Source organism: Megascapheus bottae, chromosome 16, assembly GCF_031878675.1.
Source record: "Megascapheus bottae isolate mThoBot1 chromosome 16, mThoBot2.hap1, whole genome shotgun sequence".
NCBI lineage: Eukaryota > Metazoa > Chordata > Mammalia > Rodentia > Geomyidae > Megascapheus > Megascapheus bottae.
The window spans coordinates 4450194-4466551 of NC_143524.1; the positions used below are offsets into that span (position 1 = coordinate 4450194).

Below are 16358 nucleotides of genomic sequence, written 5' to 3' on the forward strand. Positions count from 1 at the left end.
GAGACAAAATATCTCAGAATCATCCACACACATGGCAGCTACTACTACTTCAGGACAAGGCTCATAAGACAGGCTGGCAGAGAGGATAACAGGGTTCGGAAGTATGCCTGGGGAAAAGACTGAGGTGAATTGGAAAAGTTCCAGGAAAGATAGCAGGATGGAGCATCGAGGGTTGCACAAAAAAGTCAAGGCACAAAAATACCATCAGTGAAGCTGCTGCAAATCAGCAGAGGAAAATATGGCCAAATGGTAGATAAAAATCGAGTAAATTATTAAGTGATAAAAATGTGTGTGTGAGAGAGAGCACATAAGTGACCTGAACTCAGCCTGGTCACTGTGTCCCTTATGTTTTTTTTCTCAAGGCTCGCACTCTGCCAGTTGAGCCACAACCCTACATCCTGCTTTTTTTTTTTTTTTTTGGTGGTCATCTGGAGATAAGCATGTCATGGACATTCCTGCTTAGGCTGGCTTTGAACTGTGGTCTTCAAATCCTGAATAGCTAGGATTACAGGTATCAGCCCCTGGTGCAGGGCCAGTATGCTTTTTTTTGCCAGTCCTGGGCTTGAGCTCAGGGCCTGAGCACTGTCCTTGGACTTTCTCAAGGCTAGAGCTCTACCACTTGAACCTCAGCACCACTTCTGGCTTTTTTTTTTCCTATGTATGTGGTACCGAGGAATCGAACCCGGGTCCTCGTGCATGCTAGGCAAGCACTTTAACCACTAAGCCAAACTCCCGGCCCCTCCACAGAAGTTTTTAAAGAATGCAGAAATACATTAAAATGTCCCAGAAGTAGAGCTGTGGCTCAAATGGTAGAGCACCAGCCTGGAGTGAAACAGACAAGAATGCAAGCCCTAAGTTTAAGACCATGCTAGCACATACATAAAAAGTTTCATGGGTATCTGTAATCTCAGCATTCAAAAGGTTGAGGCCACCCAAGGCTATGTGGTAAAGACCCTGTCTCACAAAGAAAAGCGACACAGAGAGAGAGAGAGAGAGAGAGAGAGAGAGACAGAGAGAGAGAGAGAGAGAGAGAGAGAGAGAGAGAGAGAGAGAGAGAGAGAGAGAGAGAGAGAGAGAGAGAGAGAGAGAAGGGGGAGGAGGAGGGAAGGCAGGCAGGAGAGAAAATGGGACACTCCTTTTGGAAATCTCAGGAATTCTGGAGAGCTGGGGGAGCGTGAAGAATCCAAAAGGAAGTGTATGAAGACAGGAGACGGACGCTCCTGGAAAGCCCTGAATAGGTGGCTCACAGCTGTGATCCCAGCTCCTCGGGAGACCGAGGTTTTAAGGTCACGGTTCAAAGTCAGCTTGGGCAGAAAAGTCCGCAATGCTTCTATCTAATTAACCAGCGAAGGTGGAGCTGTGGCTCAAGTGGCAGCGTGTCGAGCAGAAAAAGCCAAACGAGAGGGCGAGATCCTAAAAGCCGCAATACTGGCACCCAAAAAAAAAAAGTAAATAAATAAAAATGTCTGGGCACAGAAAGGTCCTGGGGAACCGAGACGGACGCCAGCGCCGCCCCGGCTCCGCCCAGCTCGGCCCCGGGCCCCGGCCTCCCACGGCGGAGGAAAAGCTGAGGAACGAGTGAAAGAGCCGAGGCGAGAACCCGAGGTTTAAAACGTGGCGCGCCCCCCACGCCGCCCGAGCCGGCCTTTGTCGTCGGTCCCCGCCCCCGAAGCCCAGTGGCCCGGCCCATTGTGAAGGGTGGTGACGCCCCCCGGAGTTCGGATGTCACCCCGGTGGTGGTTGCGTCCCGGCCTTTCTGACGCGGGGGTCGCCATCCTCTCCTCCGGCCGTGATTGGCTGGTCGGGGCTGGGGGCGGGCCGACCTCCGCTCCGCAGCGCCCTCGCCCGCGGGCCCCGCCCCCACGGTGGGCGGCCCCCTGTGTGCGGCCTCCGGATTGGTCGGCCGGCTCCCGCGAGGGGGAGGGGACAGAGGCGGCGTGCACTCGCGCGTGCGTGAGCTGGCGCGCGAGGAAAGGCCCGGTCGCGCCGAGGCTCGAGCGGCGGTCGCCATTTTGTAGGGTTCTCTCTGACGCGGGAGCCGCCGCCACCGCCGCCGCCACCCGGAGGTACGGGAGAGTCTTGGGGGGCTGTGGGGAGCCCGGGGCGGGCCGGGCCGGGCCTCTGGCGGAAGCGAACGGCGGAGGTCGGGAGGATCTGCCCGGGCCGCGGAAGGTCCGGGAAGACAACGGGGGGAGGCGGGGCCGGGCCGGAGGGGGCGGGGCGGGGGTCGGGCCGCGTCTTTGTTGGGTTGCGGGAGCCGCAGGGTGAGCGGCCGGGCCGGGCGTCCCGGGGCCGGGGACCGGGGCCCTCCTGTTGGCGGGAGTGTCTGGGGAGGCGAAGCCGCGCGATGGGAAGGTACGGATTTCCCTCCAAAACCTGGTCGCCGGGGACACGGAGGCCCCTCAGCCCTCCCACTTGGGGCTTGTGTTTTTAGCCTGCGGCCGCCGGCCCCGGCCCCGGGGCGGCCCCTTCCCCCGGGCCCGGGCGGTGCACGCAGTCCCCCCGCCCCACCCGACCTCCCGGCTTGCATGTCATCCACATCGTGCTTCACTTCAGACCGGACTGCCTCCTCGGCTAAACACAATGCCGTCCGCGTGGAGCTCTCGAAGGTGCCCACAACTTCAGGGGATTCGACCCAGAGCACCGCAGTGGCGATGGGATTCCTCATCCTACCCCTGGTTTTGAAATCTTTTGTTGTCTCTCCTCAGGCTCTTGTCAGGATGGTGAAGCTGTTCATCGGAAACCTGCCCCGGGAGGCCACAGAGCAGGAGATCCGCTCACTCTTCGAGCAGTATGGGAAGGTGCTGGAATGTGACATCATTAAGAATTACGGCTTTGTGCACATAGAGGACAGGACGGCGGCCGAGGATGCCATCCGCAACCTGCACCACTACAAGCTTCATGGGGTGAACATCAATGTGGAAGCCAGCAAGAATAAGAGCAAAGCTTCAACCAAGTTGCACGTGGGCAACATCAGTCCCACTTGTACCAACCAAGAGCTTCGGGCCAAGTTTGAGGAATATGGTCCAGTCATCGAATGTGACATCGTGAAAGATTACGCTTTTGTGCACATGGAGCGGGCCGAGGATGCAGTGGAGGCCATCAGGGGCCTGGACAACACAGAGTTTCAAGGTGAACTGCTCTGGGTTCGGGGAGGGAGGGGAATGGGCAGAGCCAGGTGGGGTCTAGCTCAAGGTGGAGTAAGAACATGAGACCAGTAGGGCTGGGTGATCTGTTCTGCTCTCGGGTAGCTGTCTGCTCTTATGCATACTTTACTCTTGGAGAAGCAAACACTTCCCTCTCACAGGTTTGCTGAAATGTTCTACAACTGCAAATTGTAGGATAGTCAATCCCCTGGCGTTGGTTCATTTGAATGCTGTGTGAAGTCTAGTCTGCCTGGGCAAATGAGCACCTCATGGGGAAGGAAGGGTAAAGGCCTGTCTACGGCTTATTAGCTCTGCTGTGATCAAGAAATCTTTCATTTGAGACTTTGAATGCTTAGGTAATGGTAAGAAAGAGAAAAAACAAAAAAGGTGTCTACAGGAAACCCTGTGTTGGAAGTCTGGGTCGGGAGTGTGGGGCTGGAGTGGGGGTGGGGGAGTTACAGTGTGCATTATACAAACAGCCAAAAACATAACATGGTCTATTAGTTCCATCAAATGTTATTTAATTATGGGTGGGGGAAGGGATAAGTATGTTTTTAGAAATTTAAGCTTGAATGGAAATGATGGTGTTGCTTCTGAGGAAATTCCAGCAAGGGCTTCATAGAGCATATCATATTGCTTATACTGATAATAAAGGTACAGAAGCTGTCGTTAAGAGGCTTGAAAACTCTAGAATTGTGCTGATATGGTAACCACTAGCCATTACTAATGTTAAAGATAGTAATTTACTTTAACTGAAATTAAGTGTTAAAAATTCCTATTGGGATTTAGTCACGAGAGTAGTGGCTACTGCAATGGCACGAGAGATGTCCCCTCATATAAAGTTCTGATGGATAGTGCTGTTGTGCAAGGCTTTATCACCCACACATTCACAGCCACTTTTCTCCAAAGTCAACACTTTTGTACCCAAATGTCACCAAATGAGGTGTTAGGAAGCACTGAAAGTTTCTCTGGTAAACCTAGAAAAGAGGATGAAAAAGGCAGTGAGAGAAAAGGGTAAGAAAAAAAAAGTGTGCCAACACCTGACGTTGGTGGGAAAACACTAGAGTACTCCTGGCTTTGGCCACTGATGTAATGAACTCAAGCTGCTCTTCACAGCATAAGGCCAGAGTGCAGGTAGTTCAGTCATTAGACAGCAAGTGAACAGGTAAGTTCACCCCGTGCTTTCTGTGTTTACATTACAGAGTACACGATCCCTGCCATACTTCTAGAGCCCAGCAAACTAGAATGCTGCACAAAATGTGAAAGTGTCTGCATTGCTTGCAACTCTGAATGTTAGGAAGTTGATTAAAATGTGAAGTGTCCCTTATTTTTTATGTTGTTTTTCTTATATTATTTTGGAATGCTGGTGCATTTTAGCTTTTAAAGTATTCTTCATTCTTTTCCTTTGATATGAAAGATTGGTGATAGTGGGAAGTGGGAGCTAGGTTCACACAGGTGCTAGGCAAGTGTTCTTCCACTGAACCTTGAACTTGCAGTTCTGAAGGAGGCTTCTCATTTGTCAGGTAACAAGCAAAATGTAAAACCAGGTACAAACTGCATATGTATTCTAGTATTGTACTGCATACCTTTTTAATTTTTTTATAAGACACAGATGCTCCTTTATGCTTTATTAGCATCAGTTAGTTGCACAAGGAAGTTTCATTTTGACAAGTCTTTTCATACATACAATATAACTTTGATTAGACTTATTCCCCAATCCCCTGTCTTAAATGTTTAACTGATTAAAAGGAATGAGTGTAGGAGAAATAAGCTAACTGAGAACTGGCTTAGAATGAGTATGTGTTTGGGTTTTTTTGTTGTTGTTTTTTTGGTTTTTTTGGTCATAGTGCTTGAACTCTGGCTTGGGTTCTGTCCCTGAGCTCTCCAGCTCAAGGTTACTGCCTTACCCTTGAACCTCTCCCCACTTCCTGTTTTCTAGAGGTTAATTGGAGTTTAGTCTCAGGTCCTTTGGTGCTCAGGCTAGTTTTGAACCTTGATCCTCAGATCTCAGCCTTCTGAGTAGCTAGGATTATAGGTGTGAGCCACCGTGCCTGGCTTGCTTTTTTTTCTTTTTTTTGCCAGTCCTGGGCTTGAGCTCAGGGCCTGAGCCCTGTCCTTGGACTTTCTCAAAGCTAGAGCTCTACCACTTGAGCCTCAGCACCACTTCCGGCTTTTTTCTATCTATGTGGACCAAGGAATCAAACCTGAGTCTTCCTGCATGCTAGAGAAGCACTCTACCAGTAGGACAAACTCCTGGCCTCTTGTGGTTTTTTTTTGTTTGCTTTTTTAATTTAATTTTTTAATTTTTTGCCAGACCTGGGCTTGCGCTTAGGGCCTGACCACTGTTCTTGGACTTTCTAAAGGCCAGAGCTCTACCACTTGAGCCTCAGCACCACCACTTCCAGATTTTTTCTATGTATGTGGTACTGAAGAATCGAATCCGGGTCTTCGTGCATGCTAGGCAAGCACTCTACCACTAGGCCACACTTCCGGCTCCTGCTTTTTGTTTTTTTTAAGACATGGTCTCCCTCTAGCCCATGCTTACCTGGAACTTACCATGTTGCCCAGTCTGGCTTCATACTGGAGGTCCTTTTGACTCAGAGCACTGACCTTAGAAGCAAGGGCCATGACACCTGGCTTATACTTTTCAATTTAAAGCTTTTTCAAATGATCTACAAACCAAGGTAGCCTCTCTAAAGTGCCGCTTGGAGCTGGTGCTGGTGGCTCACACTTAAATCCTAGCTTCTTGGAAGCTGAGATCAGAAGGATCATGGTTTGAAACCAACCCAGGCAAAGAGACCCTTTCTCAACCAAGAGTTGGCTACAGTAGCATAGTTACAAGAGGAAGCTTAAAATAGGTAGATGAGAACCCAGGTGTGTGCCTGGATGGAAACCTCAGAAATCACCAAGAAGGACTGGAGGTATTCAGGGTGCCTGCCTAGCAAGTGCAGAGCCCTAAGTCAGCCCCCTTACCTGCCCATCCCCCTCCCCCCCAAAAAGACATTGCCTTTATTCTGTTAATGACTGAGTTTACCTGTGTCTTTCACAATCATCAGTGAAGTGTTCATAGGAACTAGTAAGGAAACCTGTAAGTAACCGTTCATGCCGCTGAAAGGCAAGCGTGTGCAGTAGTGGCACCCAGGTCAGGGTGAAGTCAAAGGACTATTACGTATTAGCTGCATCTCTGCTTCTCTGCATTCTGGCACATACAGCTCAGAAATTAGGACTCCAAGTTTCCCACATCTCAGCATTTTGATACTCTTCTGCTCTCACTTTTAGTTGCCTTGTTGGTTTTTTTTTTTTTTTTTTTTTTTTTTGAGGTTTTTGGTTTTTTATAGCTTTTTTTTCCAGAACCGGGACCTGAACCCAGGGCCTTGCGATTGCCAGGCAAGGGCGCTTCCGCTGCACCAAGCCCCGACCCCTGCTCTCACTTTTAAAAGAGTAAATGATTTTATTTGTTGGTTTTCTGGAAAGTATTGAGAGTTCAGTAACCTGTAGTTCTCAGGAGATCCTTTTATTTTTGTGTGTTCACATGTAATAGAGTGATAAAATCGTCTTTCAGGTTTTTTTGACCTGCTTCCTAAAGGTAATTGAGATGCATAGGGCACAGGCAGACACTGCCATAAATCCTTACTACCATCAGCAAAGACAGGCAAGAATTGAGGTTAGATTCCATCTTAAAAATGCCAAAATAAAATTACTATATTTTGTGTTACTAAAATCATGCAGAATCTGAACTACTGAGCAAGTTCAGCTAATTATTTTTCTTTACAAATGATCTCTTAAGTCTCTGGACTGGATGCTTTTGGACTGTCATGGTTACTGTAACTTCAGAATTAGAGTACAATTTATGGCTTATGTAGCTTAATGTCACATGCGTGTTTGAAAGCCACGAGTTTTGTCATTTTCTAGTCTTAATTATTAAGAACTATATTACATAGAAATGGGGCAGAAGTCTATTTCTGTTTCTAAGCTTTGCATTGTGGTCCTGAACACTGAAGAATTAGATTGGGAATTTTTAAATCTGAAAATAACAGTGGGCTGTTTGGATGACTCGGTGCTTCTTTCATTTGGTTTTTTTTTTTTTTTTTTTTGGTGGTACTAGGGTTTGGATTCAGTGCCTCATGACTGCCAGGTAGGTGCTCCACCACTTGAGTCACTCTGCCAGCCCTTTTGCACTGGTTGGTCTTTGTGTTCAGGCTTCCCTGAATCGCAGCAAGTACTAGGAAGTGAGGAGTCCTAAGACACTGACTGACTTGATGAGCACACGAACCTGCTCCCCTCTAGTTCAGTGCAGGCACTTATGGCTGCCGTCCTGAATCCAACTGTTTCCAAAAGAATGGTTGGAGCACGAGGCCTCCTGCAAACACTCCTGCATCGAGGGCCCATTCTGTTTAAGCGAGCAACTTGTGGGTGCAGGTTGGGGTGTGTCCTGAGCAGCTGTGTGGCATGAAGCCCTGTTCTGTCTGTGCTGCCTTTTGGCTCCAATTTGAAAAGCTTTAACTTGATTTCCAAAATATTGCACAGTTTGAAACTAAATTACCGCAGAGATATTCCTTTTCTTAAAGTGCTTTTAAAGACTGATGCTTTCGTAAGTAAGGGTCAAGAATTCCTAAGTTTGGTGGTACATAAGCCCCAGGGGGAATTATTTCTCTTAGATATTCCTCACTGCCAGTCATTTTTGGGAAACATGGATAAGGCTTGTTAGAATGGGTGGGGTTTTTAGGTAATTGCATTTTTCTAGCAAGTGGAAAATCGCTATAAAGAATTATAAGCTATGTAGGAGGATGAACTGATTGCTCCATTACATGCAAACATATTGTCCTCAAAGAGCTAGCATTTTTTTCATGTTTTATGCTCAAGCCTGGGGCATGACCCAATGGCCTGGGCACACTGTCTATGAGCTTAGTGTTCAAGGCACTTGAGCTACAGCTCTATTTCCAAGTTTTTGGTGGTGAATTGGAAGTGAGTCTCACTTTCCTGCCCCACTGGCTTTGAACCATCATCCTCGGATCTCAGACTCTTTAGTGGTTAGGATTACAGGTACTAGCCACTAGTACCTGGCTACTGGCACTAGGGTTTTTTGGCAGTTGTAGGGTTTGAGCTCAGGGCTAACACTCTACTACTTGAGCCACAGCTCCACTTCCACTTTTTGAGTGGTTTTTTAGAGGTAAGAGTCTCATGGGGACTTTTCTGCCCAGGCTGGCATCGTGCTGTGATCTTGATCCTCAGATCTCAGCCTCCTAAGTAGCTAGGATTATACAGGTATAAGCCACCAGTGCACCAAGACATTGAGGAAAAAGCCCAAGGACATTGTTTAGGCCCTGAGTTCAAGCCCCAGAACTAGCCTTAAAAAAAAAAAAAAAAAAAAGGAAAAGGTGGGGGCAGGGTTGAAATCTTGAGGATCTTAAAAGCCCCACAAGTAGAGAGATGAAGCAAGTAATGATTTAAGTACCCAACACAGCCTTCTGTGATTCCAGCTTAAATATCTGGATAAAACAGGATGGACAGAAGATTGCTGTTGAGGTTTTTATTCTTAGTTTTTTGCAATGCCAAGCACTGAACCTGGGGCATATAGCCTTCTAAGCTTATGCTGTTAACACTGGGCTTTATCCTTCAGCCATTTGCTAAGGTTTTCAGATGCTCAGTAAATAGAGGAAATGTCCAGGTAGGAAAGATGTCTTCCACATGTGGCCTAACTGAAGTTTTGCTAGATAAATGATTTGGTAGGCCTTGAATTGCTAAACTAGTAACAGGCAAAGAAGGAAGTTTTTCCCCTTCTGTGTTGAGTCGTGGAGACTCGTGGGAAGGAGTCTGTTGACCTGGAAGCAGCAAGGTCAAGGTCCAGGGGCCTCATTTCCTATCATCTCTATTGGAGCCTCAACCTGGTTTTGTTTTGGGTTTTTTTTGGAGAGGATTGCTGAGCAAAGCCACAGGAGTGAGTGTGTGTGTGTGTGTGTGTCTCTTCTGTTTGTCTTCATTTAGGGAGGATAAAAAATACCAGAGATATAATAATAAATTGTCGCAATCTATTTCCTCAAGGCAAACGAATGCACGTGCAGTTGTCCACCAGCCGGCTTCGGACTGCTCCTGGGATGGGAGACCAGAGCGGCTGCTATCGGTGCGGGAAAGAGGGGCACTGGTCCAAAGAGTGTCCGGTGGACCGCACGGGGCGCGTGGCGGACTTTGCCGAGCAGTACAATGAGCAGTACGGCGCGGTGCGCGCGCCCTACGCCATGGGCTACGGGGAGTCCATGTACTACAACGATGCCTACGGTGCCCTCGACTACTACAAACGCTACCGCGTTCGCTCCTACGAGGCCGTGGCCGCCGCGGCCGCCGCCTCCGCATACAACTACGCCGAGCAGTCCATGTCCCACCTGCCTCAAGTCCAGAGCTCGGCTGTGACCAACCACCTCAACTCCACCTCCGTGGATCCCTACGACAGACACCTATTGCAGAACTCAGGGGCGGCCGCCACCTCAGCCGCCATGGCTGCCGCCGCTGCCGCCTCCTCGTCATCTTACTATGGAAGGGACAGGAGCCCGCTGCGCCGTTCTGCAGCTGCGCTCCCTGCGGTTGGAGAGGGCTACGGGTATGGGCCAGAGAGCGAGCTGTCTCAGGCCTCAGCGGCTGCACGGAATTCTCTGTATGACATGGCCCGGTATGAGCGAGAGCAGTATGTGGACCGAACACGGTACTCAGCCTTTTAAAAACTGGAGGTGAGAGTGGGGTGGGGGTAGTTAACATTCCGCCTAGTTCCTTTGCAAGAGAACTTTTCTTCATCGAGGAGGCTAAAGCCACTTGTTTGCTGTCAGAACTGTGCTCAAAAATCCCTTTTCCCTATTCCTGCAGCTTTGGCCTGTTCCACGGGTTCATTTGGCCTTGTTGGGGGTTTGGTATGTTGACTCCATTCCCGTTTCTTAGTGTGAACATTCTGTTAAGTAGATTGGGTCACAGGAAAATATTTGAGGGGACTAATAGTTGTTAGGTACCCCCGTGTATATTGCCATCTAGACAGTAGGTTTTTGTCATACAGAAAAGACTAAGGCTCAGAGACATTCAGTACTTTGGCCTAAGTCATTTGGTAAATGAGGGGCAAAGCCAAAAATCAACTCAGGCCTAGCTGACTAAAACCCATGTTCTTTCCACTGTGAAAGTCACTGTGTCTTAAGACTGGGCTTCAGATGACTGGTTCAGGAACTACAATGGTGTCACAGGAAGAATTTTAATTCTAATTTAGGCTTCCCATTTAAAACTGTTTCTTGGGTCATTAAGACTTTATCAAAGCATCCTGTCTGCAAGCCAGATCAAGTCCTATAAATGTTTCATTCTGTGATGCTTGCTTGCTTGAGTGCCCAGTGTTTTAATGCTGTCCTCTGCAGTCCTTTACCTTGCTCAGATGTAGAACATCTGTCAGCCCTCTCTTTGCAGCCCGTGCTATGCATCCCCTTTCCTTCTACAGTTTTTTTTTGAAGAGAACACTTAAAGGAATTAGGTAAACTGATATTCTGATATGCAAAAAAAAAAAAAAATCCCATGAGTGGTAACTGAAAATTTACTGTTTCCTTTGAAATATGTGTCAAAGGTATTAGAATGGAAATTCCATTTCATCAAAATGGAAGTGGCATCATAACTTTATATACTCATGGTTCTCTCTGTACTTGAAATGGAGCACCCTTTGAAGACCACTGAGTTTCCAGATTCCTAACTTACCTCCCCACTTGATATGTACTTACAAGGAAACAGCAGCTATGGCAGTTTGCTCTATACAGTGAGAAGCAAGTGTGAGCAGAACTTTGATAAATTCTATGTCCTACGTGATTGTGTTAGTAAGACTTAGGATTTCATGAGACCCTGTGCAGCACTGTGTCCAGCTTAGAACCTGTGGAGCTTGCTGTTAATTTTCACAGCTGGATCTACCATGAGATGACATACCTATGAAGTAAGTTGCTATCAACCTGTCATATAGCTTATCTCTCTCTGTTTTAAAGTTAAAAATATGTTAGTTTTTATTGAGTATTGTCAGAACATTTTAAAGTTTAATTTTAACTTCAAGCAGTGGCTGTTCAACTAACCTCTTTTTAGTGATGACTTTCAAAGAAACTTACCTTCCAGGTGTGAACCTCACATGGACTGAATAACCCTGAGTTGGTTGCAGTCCCAGGAGCCTGATGTAAATGAGGCTGCCAGGATGAAATACTCCAGAACTATTGGGGATCCAAATTTGGGTCTCACCCTAGCAGAACTGATCCAAGAACATCACAACTTTTGAAGTGGATTGGCAAAGATCAAGACCAAGATTTGGCTCTTTGTAATAAGTAGAGGAACTTGGTGTGAGCTAACTTTTTTTTTTTTTTCCTGCCTCCCAGCCACTGGTGAATGGAGTTCCCGTCATCAATGAAAAAAATGTAAAAACCTAGCAGGCATTTCTTCTTTCGATGTGGTCAATTAGGGGAACTACTGATACTATGGATCTACCTCCAATACTGTGACATGTAATTGTGTATGTTGTAGATGGAGAACCGACAAACCAACTTGTTGAGAACCTATCCTTTGTGACTATCATTTTGAAGTGTTTATGTGAAAGACTAAAATGAAACATTTAGAATAGTGCACCTGAGCTGGACCCAGTGGTGTGTAGGTGTAGCCATAACTACTTGGGAGGACGGCTTGAGCCCAAGAGTTCACAGCCAGTCGGAACAACATGGTAAGGCCCTAGTCTGTTTGTAAAAAAAAAGCAGGCAAAATTGCTTACCTAACACTTCTAAAAATAGGACCTCTGGCTGGGGATATGGCTCAAGTAGAACAGTACCTTCCTAGCAAGCACAAGGCCCCAAGTTCAAACTGAAGGAAGAAAGGGTGTGGGGCAGGGGAGGAAGCAAATCAAATAGTTATATTTGAGATTTAGCATTTTCTGCTTTTCCTGAATTCCCAGATTAGTATGATTTTTCTTTTGCCTCAGGGCCACCACTCTACCACTTGAGCCACAGTGCCACTTCCAGCCTTTTCTGTATATGTGATACTAAGGATTGGTCAAGCCCAGGGCTTTGTGCATGCTAGGCAAGCACTCTACCTACCACTAGGCCATACTACCGGCCCCTAGTTTGAAATTCTTGGTAATGTATACCTTGTATTGAAACATGTAAAAGGTTATCCTGCTTAAAACATGGGTAAGAGAATGAAGTAGGTAACAGTCTTCCAGTTAGATTACATATTCTATAAGTATTGCTATAAGTGGTCCTTACAGATAGCTATTAGAGTCCTGGGTTAATTTTGTGGGATATGTCTGACCCAATCTGACTTGGTTTTGTTCTGTTCTTTGTTTTTTCCCTCCCTCTGGAATACAGGACGTGACCAGGGCCCTTGTACACGGACCACGCTGCTGTCCAGGCATTGTGTAAGCCTCTTGTGTTGTGCTCTCTTTCAGGTAGGATAATTGCGGACTGAACCCTCGGGCTGCGGTCATATATGAGAACTTGCTCCGCGCGGTCCCCTTTGCCGGGATGTTTCCATTGCTTCATGTTTCAGTAAACAAAGGAGTTTGTGACCAACTATGTTTTCTTTCTTAATTTAATTCTTCTAAGTTGACTTTTCTTTCCTCCTGATGCTAGTATCTGTAGCTTTTTCACTGTTCCTTATATCCTCAGCCTCTGAACAGCCCTAGGTAAGGATTGTGCTGGCATCCCCTTCCTCCATACGGTGGAGCACTCTGATTTTACTTTCCCTAGGAGTTGAGCCCTTCTCCCTGCCTACCTGCAGCATCTCCTTTCCCTTTAAAATGACCATGTAGTGGCAAGCAGCCTTTGCTCTTCTCTGTTAGCTCTGGACTAACATTGAAGCTAATCTTTGAAATTGCTAGGACCATTGGGGGTTTTGTTTTGTTTTTGTTTTGTTTTTTGTCTTACCTGTGATCGTGATACAGCATTAGCTGAAATTTAGCCTTGTTTTACTCCACTCTTCCCATTTTTTTTATTTTTTGACAAATAAACGTTTCTAACACTTAATCTTTTTATGTGACTATTATTTACATTCTGATGCTTTTCAGCTGTACTCGGCTACAAGACTGAAGTGAGTGATTGTAGACGTGAAGTTATTTGTGGTGCCTTCAAAAACAGTGAATAGGTAAGCTGAGAATGCTGCTTAAATGACAGAGAATCTACCAGCAAATGTAGTATAGGCAAGTTCAAGCCCTAGTCCATCAAGTACTAAAAGATGGTGGTAAAAAGGCAGACAGAATCTTGAGCCACTAATAAATAAGGTGCAGCTTGTACCCAAGCTCTTTCTAAGCCAACAGAACAGCCCAAACAAACCTAGAGTGTTAAATGGTAGAAGCCCCACAGGGGACACCAGGAAAAGGCTGAGCCAGGTCTCCAATGACTTGACTGGATTTGGGCTGGTTGAACCAACACAAAGAATATGTTTCTGGCTGGTAGAGTGCTTGACTACATGCATGAAGCCCTGGGTTCAATTCTTCAGTACCACATACATAGAAAAAACAGGAAATGGTGCTGTGGCTTAAGTGGTAAAGTACTAGCCTTGAGCAGAGAGCCTCAGGGTCAGAGCCCAGGCCCTGAGTTCAAGGTCCAGAACCAGCCAAAAAAAGTTTCCACCAATCATGGGGGCATACATCTCTAACCCCAGCACTTGGGAGAATGATAAGGAGGGTAGTGAATGTAACAGTAGGCAAGTTACAAATGAAGTTAGTATGAGTTAGGCATCCCTTAATTATGTAGTCAGCAAAACTAATATTTTGCTTTAAACGAAGGAAAAAGAAAACACTTATAAACAGGAAATGGACTCAAATGAAAAAGTGTTAGATGGGAAACAGTCTGAAGTTGGTTAAAGCTGTGAGTTTTTTCTGAATAGTGTCTTGCCATTTTCACTGAGTCAGCCTGCGACCAGAATCCTATTTTATATGCCTCGCAGTGTAGCTGGGTGGTCACTGGTGCACGCCACCACCCAGCTAAGTTTTTGCCCAGGTTGACCTCCCAAATAACAGGTTGCCTGTGTGAGCTAGCGAGTGCTACTCCCTGGAAAAGGTCATAGAAGGTTAGGAACATAGTTTGGAGTTCTAAAGTTAGAACTGCATCACCAGCACCTACTAACACTCAGATTTAAAACATTTCATAGCTGTAACAAAGATGTAATCCTAACTATTCAGGATCTGAGAATCTTGGTTCAAAGCCAGCCCAGGTACGAAAGTCCATGAGACTCTCCTCCAGTTAACCACCAGAAAACCAGAAGTGGCACTGTGGCTCAAGTGGTAGAGCAGTAGTCTTGAGCTGAAGGGCTCAATGACAGTGCCAGGCCCAGAGTTCAAGCCCTGCAACTGACCCCTCCCCCCCAAAAAAAGTAACAAATAATTGCCATGAGAAATATAAAAACATGGCTGAGAATTTAGCCTAGAGGGTCAGAGAGCTTGCCTAGCATGCACGAAGATCTAGGTTTGATTCCTCAGTACCACATACAGAGAAAAAGCTGGAAGTGGTACTGTGGCTCAAGTAGTGGCTTAAGAAAGCCCAAGAACAATGCCAGGCCCTGAGTTCAAACCTCAGATTAGAGAGAAAGAGGGGGGGGAGGAGGGAGATACAAAAATCAGTACGTCCAGAGAGATGAGCTATCACTGTTAAGATTTAAACTTGAAGCTGGGCACTGGTGGTTCACCCTGTAATCCTAGCTATTCAGAAGGCTGAGATCTAAAATTGAGGTTTAAAGCCAGCCTGGGCAAGTAAGGGCCCCAAGATTCTTATCTCGCCCAATTAACCACTAGAAAACTAGTGGTGTAATGGCTCACTGCTAGACTTGAGTGAAACAGCTCAGGACAGCATCCAGGCCCTGAGAGCATCTAGGCCCTGAGTTTAAGCCTAAAACCTACCAAAAAAAAAAAAAAAGTATTTCTCTCAAGTCAAACTCTTCGGAGCAGGAACAGAGAAACAAGGAGTGGAGATGGGGCTGTCCTGGAAAAGCACTATCCCTTGAGCTCCAGAAACTCCGGAGTAGTTGGCAATTTGGAGGGTTACAGGCACCTACCCACAAAGGCCAGAGCAGCAATATTCTGTGGGATACTAGAAGTAGAGGGGAAAATAAGTATACAACCAGATTTAAGTATTGCTGCCTGGGAGAAAAACAGCTGGATTTCTAGTGTGGGAACTTCCTCAGGCAGTTCAGAGCATCTTTCCAAATGATGGAGGAACACTTGGGACTCCTTAGCCTCAGCTCTGCCTGGCTCCCCTCTGACTCCCAGTCACGTTGTGAAATTATAAGTGAGGCACAGAAAAAAAAAAAAAACATACTAGATTGACCCTTTGGATACTTAATCTATGGCAAGGAGCTTGTCCTGAGCTGCCTCCAAGATGGCCCAGAAAAGCCACTACTGGCTTTTAAAGCTTGTCAGGATTTGACTCCTCAGAAAGTCTAGCCTTAGAGATTGGGGAGAAGTAAATATACATTTCCTGGAACAGCTATCAGGTTGTTTAAGAATCAGTATAACAGGTTCTTGTTGTTTTGTTTTTTTGCCAGTCCTGGGGCTTGAACTCAAGGCCTGGGCACTGTCCTTGGACACTTTTTGCTCAAGACTAGCCCTCTGCCACTTGAGCCACAGCACCACTTCCAGTTTTTTCTGCATATGTGATGTCAAGGAATGGAACCCAGGCCTTTGTGCATACACGAGCACTCTACCACTAGGCCATGCTCCTGGCTCTGTAAAGGTTTTCTTGAGTGACAGCAGGGCTGTGCTCTGCTGCCAAGGAGAACTAAGATGGCAGATAAATCGTAAGGAGAGTGGCTGAGGTTCACAGTCCTATTGAAAGCACATACATCCTCACCCTCTCTGCTAATCCTCAAGAACCTGGTGAAGAACGTGGTTGGCTACCCCTCAGTGGCTTGAAAACAACAACAATAATAATAATAGTGCCTAGCAAGCCATGTTGACAGCTATGGAGAGCCTCAGGGTGCAGGCAGAACTACATCATAGCTGAGGGACACCTGGTAGTGCTTTAGTTCTGACTCTAGGGATCACATCTCAAAGCCACAGCTCTCCTCAGGGATGAAACACTTCTACATTCCTCCCTTATTAGATTGCTGAGCTAAAGCCATTCGTGACGCTCCTTGAGTCTAACCCTCACACACTCACTGGAGTTGGAACTCAGGCACCTGGCACTCTTGCTTGGTTTTTTCACAGGCTCTACCACTTGACACATTAGTTGGTTA

At 46.6% G+C, this 16358-nt stretch overlaps 1 protein-coding gene across 6 annotated transcripts; it reads left to right on the top strand.

Annotated features, from left to right (window-relative positions):
* The first annotated feature begins 1901 nt into the window (after positions 1-1901).
* LOC150052320 (RNA-binding protein 4) lies at positions 1902-13153 on the top strand. 6 transcript variants are annotated; one of them, XR_016538009.1, is made up of 5 exons: positions 2506-2609; positions 2709-3132; positions 9189-9868; positions 11664-11856; positions 12497-12554. XR_016538009.1 is itself a non-coding variant. In XM_090347295.1 (4 exons), exons 2-3 carry the CDS (start codon positions 2721-2723, stop codon positions 9857-9859), a joined length of 1083 nt encoding a protein of 360 aa, XP_090203421.1. In that variant the 5' UTR covers positions 1902-2066; positions 2709-2720; the 3' UTR covers positions 9860-9868; positions 12577-13153. The 6 variants fall into 6 exon arrangements, 5 of the variants coding, with proteins under 5 accessions (XP_090203421.1, XP_090203422.1, XP_090203419.1 ...); XM_090347295.1 differs by lacking the exons at positions 2506-2609; positions 11664-11856; positions 12497-12554 and adding exons at positions 1902-2066; positions 12577-13153; XM_090347296.1 differs by lacking the exons at positions 2506-2609; positions 11664-11856; positions 12497-12554 and adding exons at positions 2265-2355; positions 12577-13153.
* The last annotated feature ends 3205 nt before the right edge of the window (positions 13154-16358 follow it).

Bases quoted from the DNA above. Each gene is read 5' to 3' on its own strand.
- LOC150052320 (XM_090347293.1), top strand. From the start codon at position 2,529: ATGTCATCCACATCGTGCTTCACTTCAGACCGGACTGCCTCCTCGGCT. The intron at 2,610-2,708 runs GTGCCCACAACT...GTCTCTCCTCAG, and splicing joins TCCGCGTGGAGCTCTCGAAG to GCTCTTGTCAGGATGGTGAA. The intron at 3,133-9,188 runs GTGAACTGCTCT...TATTTCCTCAAG, and splicing joins GGACAACACAGAGTTTCAAG to GCAAACGAATGCACGTGCAG.